Source organism: Gavialis gangeticus, unplaced genomic scaffold (genome assembly GCF_001723915.1).
Source record: "Gavialis gangeticus isolate Ggan-Ray unplaced genomic scaffold, GavGan_comp1, whole genome shotgun sequence".
Taxonomy (NCBI): domain Eukaryota; kingdom Metazoa; phylum Chordata; order Crocodylia; family Gavialidae; genus Gavialis; species Gavialis gangeticus.
The window spans coordinates 12,358,836-12,369,099 of record NW_017729024.1 but is presented as its reverse complement, the minus strand read 5'-3'; the positions used below and the strand labels follow the sequence as shown (position 1 = coordinate 12,369,099).

Below are 10,264 nucleotides of genomic sequence, written 5' to 3'. Positions count from 1 at the left end.
TGTGTGTGTGTGTGTGTGTGTGTGTGTGTGTCTTTAAGAAAGATGTAATGTCTTGATGTTCAATGTCACTTTTCATAAAAACAATCAGGGCATATCCCCATGAGCAGTAACGTGCATTCCCTGGGGACAACTAGCAGCAGCACATATTTGTGCTGCTGCTGGTTGTCTCTGATGAACAACCCTGCATGTAGCAAGTTGATGGGGTATGGGAGGCTGGGGTGATCTGGAAGCACATGGACTGAGTGAGTGGCAGCCAGAGTGTGGCTGTGTAGGGCCAGGGTTCAGTTTTGGGCAGTGCACATTGCTGTCACATGCGCTGCTCTGACCTGCCCTGCTTTTTTCTGGCATGAATTTTCTTGACACTGGGATTTCCCAGTGTCAAAAAAACTCACCGCTCTGCTAATTTGCAGTATGGCAACCACCTGCATGTGCTGTTTGCTACACCACAGACAGGTCGATGGTGCTGCAAACTACATGTGCATTTGCAGGGATGAGCCTTAGATATTTTCTTGACTCCCTTTAATGGCAGAAGAGTTGTAAAGATGGGGTTTGTTGCTGACCTTCAGTCTGGTATATTTTATTATTTTATATTACAGTTCTTAAATTCTTAGCTTAGAAGAGCTCAGCGCCAGACCACAGAACAGTACAGATCCAAAGATGAAAAGAGTCAGAACATAACCAGTTTGTGCTAGATATATAATGAAGGCCATTTCAATGAGTCATCGCTCCAAATTTGTGTATGTGTTTGTGGGGGAGTGCTCGCATTGTGTGCTTCTGTTTAGAGCCATGCAATGCCTGTACTTAAGTTGTTGGCTTCTGTAGCTGCCTACCTCTTGCTTTTCAACAATACAGTAGAAGAAAAATCAGAATTCCCAAATCACAACCGGTATTACTGTTGTTATATACAAGAAAAAACTAAAATGAGTAAAACATATCAAATAACTCCCTTCCCACTCAAGAAAAATCCCAGCACTAAAATAGACATAACAAGGTAGAAAAAAATACGTATAGGACTTAATACTTGAGCCCTTTGTTCAGTGGAAACTGTGGACCCTGTAAGGTGTCACTTTCAGCTGCCTATAGTCACAGGGATAAAATGAGGTTCTAATTTATTAATCTGGCTGATCTACACAAGACCCCTTTGGGAGGCAAAAATTAGTCTTATGTTTGCATATCACTGATTTGAATAATACAATGTGGATCAGCTTCAGGGCTGTTCTAAATCCATTGGCTGGAAAGGTTGCCAGTGGACTGTGGTGTGCTTTTGCCGCCTGATGACTTTTTCAGATCAGTCTTTCCTGACTGTTTTGTGTTGCTACAGCTATGGTGGGAGGTCTTGGTGGGAGACCATAAATTGCCAGTGTTGTACAAATGTGTTTGCTGAATCATCTTGGTAACAAGTACCTGATTTAGTATATGATCATGATCAGTATATCCCAAAATAGAAGTGAAACAGGCTGTGCAGCTTAGCTAAATATCACACCCACAATTTCTAGTCAATCACCAGATCTACATGAGGAGGGTAGTGGCATTGGCATCATGCTACCTGAAACTGCCTGCCTTTCCTTTTTGTCTGTGACATCCTACTGCTCTCTAGTGCTGTTCTCTTCTGTTTTCAGCTACCAATAGCAGTACAAGCATTTCTGCCCATTAGTGCCACCTTCTCTGTCATAGAAATAACAGCAGCATTAGTACTAGTCTTATCATGCAGTTGTAACTCGCTGATGAGTGTGTGATGCTTTCTGTGCCTGCTTCATTTGTGATGGCCCACAGTTATGGAAACTTGTGGCACCTCATGATTTTATCTCTGGAAAATCCATGTTTTCATCCCCTGGTGTTCTTGCATGATCATTTTAGTCCAAAGACAATTTATTTATCTCAGTCTATCTGCACACCTCACAGAACTAGTTTATGAAATAAAGCCACTGCTTCTGAAGGTCTGTGCAAATCAGAAGGCAGCATTGGTATTATGCAACTGATTTTTTTTTAGGCAATTGGATTGCCTGACTGACACCTGAGCAGCATAAATATCTGAATATCAAAAATTACCTGTACCTCCTGCTTATCTACCTGCTGGAGCAATTGTCTGCTGTCACTGAACTGGTATCTCTTTTTCCACTTCACTTGCTGCCTCCTTTCCCATCATCCTGCAGTTCTGGTAATTGCTTCAATAGAACCTTTGCATACCATGTTTCATGCTGGTTCTATTCTGCAAAATTGTTCCTATATATCCTTAAAGATATTGGGGTGGAATAATGTTGGTAGGTATCTTGGTAGAACGTCAACTTGGTCAAAACAATTAACAAAATTTTAAATGGGAATCCATCATTTTGCTAATACCATTATTTTCATAGTCACTACTGCTAGAAAAAAGACTTTATGCTGTGATAAATACTGCCACGACTGACAACACTAGTGTGTACACATTTCCACTCCTATTTCAAAGCAAGCCATCATCTAGGTACTAATATTTAACTTTTAGCTAAAATGGGCACAGATAAATCTCACCTGATTCAAGGCTTCTCAGTTTTTATGGTTGCTAAAATTCAGCAACGTGTGTGTAGAACTACTTGATTACACCAAAACAATGTGAGCATACTTTGATTTTGCAAAAGGTAGTTGCAGTGGCAGCTAACAGCCATAATTGCAGGGAGTCTCTTACTTGAGGTCTTTTTTAAAACAACCATGCATAAGTTGATTGATGGTATGTGGCATCACTGTGCCAACTCCTCACTTCATTGCACATGCTTCAGTTTTCCTTGCACAATTGGGGAAGTGAGTCAAAGAAGGAGCCACCCTCTTTTTGGTTAGCAGTATAAAACAATGCCTTTGTGAATTATAAAAAATAATGAGATACAATTTGAACTGCTTGATCAGCTATTGCTTGAAGGCAGTGTTGCAATATAAAACGCACAAGAGTAGGAGTACTCAGGATTCTTGATCCTAACATCTGACTCAATCAGTGACTCCCCTTTGGACTCCCTTTGTGTTCTTAGGCAATTCAGATAACCTCTCTGAGACAATTTACTCCGTACATGAAACACAAGGCAGCAGTTCATCACCAGTATGCATCAAAATGTGAGAGTCTCCCTGAATCGCATAGAATGAATTCTGCTTTGGTGTTCAGTGCTAAACATCACTGCAGTAGCTTCTTGCAGGATCTCAAAAGAACACAGATCCCCAGACATTAACACCTCTTCTGTTTGTCACTAAGGTAGCTATTGCAGTATGGTAACTGAATAGTTTTAATTTTGAAATACATCCTTCAGGTCACTGAAATTAAACTCTTCGCTGATACCACTTGCCTTTGGACCAGGAGCATATTACTATAAAACAAGAAAAGGGTTGTTTTAAAACTTGACTTACACAGATGAAATCTGGTCAGTCTCAATTTTTCCCTGGACTTAGCCTAAGATAACAAGAATAGGCATTCTTTAGAACTAGCTTTGTGAAATACAGTGAAAATTAAAATGGTTCATCAGTTAGTAACCATCCATGACACTTATGAATCCTGAGACTCCTTGCTTTGTATATATGCCTATACTGTCTTGCTTTGGGCCTCACTTATATTCATCTGTTTATCCACTTGTTATTTTGTAGAATAAGCAATGGGACCAAAGTGTTTTTGTTTGTACATTGCCTACGGCATAGACACAGACTCTGATAACCAGGAACTACCACAGTAAAACCACTGAAGGAGAGTATAGTGACAAAGAGCTGATAGGGAACAGCCAGCAGTCTTGTGGTTGCTTTGAGGTAGAGCAGCTTAATTGTCTGCTGGGGCTCTAAAATCCCATCATTTGTCCCTTTGCCAGTCAACCGTGTCTGTCTTCTTTCTGGATTATGCTAGCCACCCCTGCAGTAGAGCGAGAATTGGTGGCACTTCACACCCTACTGGTTTCTCCTGCCAGACAGACCACACCTAAGTGGATGTGGGCCTGCTAGAAGTTGATACCTCCATAACAACATCCCTTTTCCTTATGATTGTAAATAGAGGTGCTCAATCCTCTGCTCACAGGCCAGCTCTGGGCCCAAGTCCCACCATGTCATCCAGCCCATGGAGCTCCCCATGAGTCCATGGGGAGCCTTACAGGCCATGGCCCTGCACACTGGATTGGATTCTCAGGGTGGCATGGGGCTGGACAAAGGCAGCGTCTGGCCCCAGAGCCCAGCCTCAATTTTGGGCCAGGTAGGTTAGGGCCCCAGAGCCCAATCCTGGCATGCAGAGCTGGGTGGTGGCAGTGTCGGATCCCAGAATCTGATCCCAGCACACAGGGTCTGATTTGTTCCAGAGACCAGCCATTCATTTGGTGCATGAGGCTAAAACACTGAATGTCACTATTGTAAGAGAAGGGAACATGAAGTTTTGACATGAGGGTGATTTTTCAACATTCAGGTAACTGTTTGAAAATGCAAAGCTTCAGATGAGATGTGCAAATATCATGGTTGGGTGTTTGGACACTGAAATCATGTGGAGATATAGGATATTTGCAGTCAGGGCTTTTCTTTTCCAGTTTATAGATTTACATCATTGCGTAGAAGGCAGGGCAGGGTGGCACTTTGCAGATTAACTGGTTCAAAGAAACATGAGCTTTTGCAGGTAACTAACTGCTTCATCACCCTTGTCAGATGTGTAGTTTTATTTAGCCCAGATTATTTATTTATTTATTATTAGTACTTATTCATTAGCCATTACTGACAAAAATCATGCTGTAAAAGAATCAAAACAATTATTTTTCTCAATTCAGTTAATTCTTTATTAACATTTTCATTGCCTGGTTTACTGTCACAAAATAAACAAATGAGATGCAAGCATTATAGAAGTTTTGTGAGAATATTTTTCTGGTGTTTAGCTGGTTGGAATGGAAAGGGGCTCTATCTTCCTTTCCTCTGCTGTAGGTAGCTGTAAACTAGCTGATGATAATGGCTGCTTCTGGTCTTAAAATCTGTTAATCTGATAACATGTGGTTTAATTGGGGCTTCTGTGTTGTGGGTGTGCTTGCATGACTAACTCGGGTGTTCCTAGTCTTGTTTTCTATTCAAAGGAATTCCTTAATATATGCGGCCAAATAAAAGCTGATTTAATATTTATTACCTCAGTTACCAGTTTATGCCTGCAGGTACCTTTAAAGTATCTTGTCCTGTTTAGTAAAATTTGTTTCAGAAGTCCTGAGGACAATATTAGCCATAAAGACAATGCAAATTTAAAGCCAGGAAGGCATTCTACATCCTACTTTCTAAAAATCTCCTTCTTCTCTAGCATGTTGACTTTTTTTTTCAGTTTTTTAACAATTAGACCAGAAAGAGAGAGTTAGACTGCATTCACCAAACTTGAATTATAGGATTTATAGGGAGATAAAAGACACATTTAAACACTTTGTGTTAACACAATCTGAAGGTCAAAATTAGCAAGCTTTAAAGGCACGCTTCAGTGACATACAGTAGAGCCTTTGTAAAAATCATAAATAAAAGACAGTGTTGAATTAGTGGATGATAAGGAGGATTTGATTTGTAGCTACAGCTGGTTATGTATGACAGCAGCAATGGAGTTTACATGAGATGGATTTTGAGGCAGGAGTATTAGGATCTAGCATGTCAATAAGAGAACAAATAAGCAGCAGCCGGTTGTCAAGTCCAGTTGTAAAGAAGTCCCTAAACCTGTTTTCTCCTTGTTCAGGCAGCTGTGAAACTTTAGTTGTTTTTGTTGTTGTGCTCCTTTGTTCTGTAACTGGGTTGGCTAAACCGGATAATCTTTATTATTGATCCCTTTGTTTTTACTGGAAGCCTCAGGATATAAACTGCCTGCTTCTTCTAGGTCTGTGATTTACAGTGATATCTTCTCTCATTATCCACTGTATCACACCCCAATCATATGAACCATTAACTATTGGAGTGATGGGAAGCATCTGCTCTGGCATGTGGCAGACTTTGTCATAAATGCGTTCCTAATCCAGTTCAAGATTGCTTTGTTTCACATATGATGTTCTTTTATCTTCTTTTTTTCCAGGGACTTTATGTATTTGTAGTATATTTTATCCTACACAATCAACTGTGTTGTCCTGTGAAAGCGAGTTACACTGTGGATATGAATGGGCACAGCACTCCAGGCTCACCCTTTTTTACCCATGGCAGTGGCATGCCAGCACCAGGAGGAGAAATCAGCAAATCTACTCAGAATCTAATCAGTGCTATGGAGGAGGTACCTATTTGCTATACCTTATGTCATAAGTATGAAAAATGCAGTTATATATTTTGATGGGAAAGCAACATAATGGAATAACTTGGATTTGGGATGGAGGTAGAGCTACATACATACAACCATAGAAAGGGCTTTGGCTTGTACAGTAAATGTTGTTATTCTCAGGAACAATAACACAACTTTTTCATAAAGTTTATGCCTGACAATTACTGATTTTTTCATACTGCTTACTAGCTTGCTTACAGTGTTATAGCACTATGAAAACTGGATTGATTTTGTCAGGTTACTGTAGTTCTAGGATAAAATCCTGTCCCCGTTGAAGTCCATGGCAAAACTCCTGTTGACCCCACAGAACCAGGTTCGCACCTCCAATCTTTACTGATGCTATAAGTAGCCTTGTCAGATGTCAAGATATGTAAAACAAAGATCTGATACTCAAAATGAAAATATTGTAGGGCTTTTCCCAGCCTTTTCTCTCAGATTTAGTAATTTCTTCAAACTTAATGAGACTTCATATCTTTCCTTATCCGTAGCCCTCCCTTTATGCAATAGTGCCTAAAATAACTGCTGGTTCCAGTCCCTCTGTTTTTCTGTCCATTCTGGGTCCTGACCACAACCAGATTTCATTTTGTATGCTGTAGGACTGCAGTCCCTTGTTTTTCCTACCTTATGTGCACTGATTTGGAGTGGGGAGTGAGAATTTTCCATCAGAAGCTGCTGTTTTGATGGAATTGAAACATTTTTCAGGTTGATTCTATTAAAACCTTAAGCAGATCTTCCAAGTATTCCAGATCTTCACCTGGCTTCACCTGGTCTGCTTCTTTTCCTGAACTTCTCAGCTTCTCACTTGGCAGTATGGCCAATTCTGTAGTTTACTGGAACTGCCTGGCTTCCCAGCTGCCACACTGCTGGTCTTTGGGAAAGGCAGGATTCCAGAAAGCCAGAAAAAGTTCAGTTTTTTTCCTGCAGTGTTTTCTTTAAAAATATATTTTAGGGATAAAATATTATTTTTCAAAAATTCAGTCATTTTCACAAACTAAAATCCATTTTTTCAAGTGCTCTAGCTTTGAATAAATGGCAAATGGGATATAGCAAAAAAGATGTCCAAGCTATCAGGCTGTCCATCAGCATTTTCAAATACGTAGGATAGTGTGAAGATAAAATACTGTTATGGTATCATTGGAAGGCATTGGGTTGTCACTGAAGGAATCATATGAAAAGGAATGAAAATGGATCATGAGTTGTGGAGAGTAAAGGTAAAATTGATCAAGGGGAGAACCAGTGCCAGGTCCCCTAATCCTAGGTCACGGCTTACTCATGAATTGAAGCTAATGTGGTGATGGGGGACAAATAATAATCTGGACAAAGGTCTGGTCTGCATCAGTCTACACCAGGCCAGAACTCAAGGTCTGCCAGCAGAACTGCCAGGGTGCTTACACTCACTGCTCCCCTTTGATGGCACAGCCCTTTCTTCTACTGATAGAGTAACCAGTTCTGTGAGTGAAAAAGGTTTCTACTGCTGCCTAAGAGGCAGCAAAAGGCATGCTTCTGCCAGCTGTGGCAGCCCCTTTAACAGTTGACGCCTCCCAGATTGCCTTGCATGCCATGCTGGCACAACTGCTATATTGGACCTCCACAAATAGCTTCCCTATGGTGGTTGCTGTCTGCCAACCAAACTTCTACCAGCCAAAGCCGTATAATGTAAACAAGGCCTAACAAGACAGAACACTAGCTTTGGTAACAACTGAAGTTCTGAGGCTTTTTTAAAACTTATTTAAGGTATCAGCAGACTGGGAGAGGGCATCCCTGCAGCCAGCCAGTCAAGCCAGTGCTGCCTTTAAGCAGAGTCCGCAGAACGGTGCTGCTTTCCATACTACTGGAGGATTTAGTAACGGCTCATTGATGACTGATGAGGAGTCACAAGAGTTTGATGACTTGATATTTGCTTTAAAGACTGGTAAGTGGCACTTCTTACTTCCCTTTTTAGAAGCTTATGCTTTGCTCTGATACACAGCAGTTTCCCATGGAGTTACTGTAATATCAGATCCAGTTGCTGCTAATGCATTCCAATTGCCGGTGCAAACCTAGAATAAAGTTTTGTTTTGCCAGGACCCGTTATTCTATGAACTAAAAAATAATGAGCATATTGTTTAAAAAAAAGAAAGAAAAAGAAATAGGCTACAAAAATGTAATTTAAAGAACATTAAGCTTGTGGTGCAAACATACAGAAGGAAACAGTTAGTTTGGAAGCTCTAGCATTTCTTCTCAAGTAGCAATAGGCATTAAACTTACTGGATCTAGGTATTAGATGTCTTGTATTGTTCCCTTGCTTTTTACTATTCAGTCCTCTTTTTCTGCGGTGGTTGATCATATTTACTAATTGGAATATGGAAGAAGTAACAAAGAACAAATGCCAATGGTCCTGGGAAGGATAATATGTGAGGACAAAACCTGCCTGTCTTCTCATGCTATACCATGGAAACTTGGAGCCCAATCATGGCATGCTTGAAGGAGTGAACAAGATGGGGTTCAGTGAATAACACCTATGCAGGAGCCAGTTGTAATTAGGTTGCAAAATAGCTGGAGAGCACAAGAGGAGAGTGGCCTGCCTGAGATGCCTGCATTTATACCACACTTGTAAAACAGACATAGTCAGTGCAACAGACAGTCATAGGTTAGGTATAAGCATTCAGAAAGCCTGAAGCAGAATTGATCTAAGTTACACAGGTTTGTGTAAGCAGTCCTGCCAATGGCTTTGGAGCTCCCAGTTAATGCCTTTAGGGTTCCCATCTGAGTGGTTCTCAGTTATACCCATCTCTTATGTGACAGTGAGATCATGGACCTCTAAGTCTGTCTAGAAATGGGTACTACGTAGGGTACAAAATTCACTAACCAAGTGAAAAATTCAAGAATATAATAAAAAGTCACTATTTTTGTCTCCTGCCTTTGGAACACTGTTGTGGGGGACATTCTCAGAGAGATACCATCAAGAAAATGAATTGGCATATCCAATGCTGTGTTATCATTCTAAAGTATCTCTTCTTTTAGAGGCTACAAAACTTTGTGTGATATCTCTGAAAATGACGAGTATGGGTTGGAGCACCAGAAATGTTTCTAATGAAAGGGTAACATTATTAAAGATAGTTATACTATTTTACTTCTTGATCCAGCTTCCATTAAAATCCATAGAGTAACTAGTTGGATTTTTCCTTAAGAAATTGAGCCAGAAATGTTATTTTGCATTTAAATTCCTAATATGTTGTGCAATAGTTGTGTGTGTATTGTTATATACGTCATGTGGGTCCTGCCTCATAAATGATCCTTTCAAATATGAGAAGATACTATTTAAAGTTTAAATTCTATGCATTTTAACTTTTTTTATTCTCTCAGCTATGCATGTGTGCAAAGTAGATCTGCTGTAAATTTGAACTGCTTTGGATAGGTTGCAAAATTCCTGTTTAATTAATTAAAAAGTGTACCCTGTTTTTTTCTGCATATATACACATCTAACCATTTCAAATAGTTCATACTCCTTTCTGTGTTTAAGAGTCTTACACAAGTGATTCAGCAGGGCTTCCAACTGCATCACTTTTAAAGTGTCAATATTACAGTAAATCTACACAAATACATATATCTGCTGATGCCACTTTTAAAGTTGCACTATCATCATTTAGGTTGTCTTTTTTTTAAGAAGAAAAAGAAACCTGGAGGATAATTCTTAGAGATTAAGCACAAAATAAACAGTTTTTATAGAGTAAAATATGAAAAGTTAGTGGCAATGATATTTCTGTGCATTGTCTGTTAAATTTCATTTTCACTGGATATTTTTCGGCATATTTCAGGTTCTGAAAACCCCATAATTATTTTTAAAGATCTTGCACCATATTTTTTTTTACTTTTTTTTTTGCAGTTTTCAGAATTGTGAATGGCTTTCCTCAATTTCTGAAGAGATAGTACTACCATATTTACTTTCCCCAAAAATTCTGCTACTGGAAATTGGGTTGTACATTGAAACTGAAGGAAATGTGATAACAGCAGTTTCTGCTGCTTAAGCCACTGCAGGGA

General features: G+C 39.7%; 1 protein-coding gene across 1 annotated transcript in view; it reads left to right on the top strand.

Moving 5' to 3' along the window:
* The window catches only part of ADGRV1 (adhesion G protein-coupled receptor V1), a 576,350-nt gene that overhangs the window by 546,716 nt on the left and 19,370 nt on the right, over window positions 1-10,264 (top strand). The window contains exons 88-89 of the mRNA XM_019518182.1: window positions 6,008-6,199; window positions 7,979-8,156. Coding sequence (XP_019373727.1) covers window positions 6,008-6,199; window positions 7,979-8,156 — 370 coding nt within the window. The remainder of the gene's footprint in view (window positions 1-6,007; window positions 6,200-7,978; window positions 8,157-10,264) is intronic.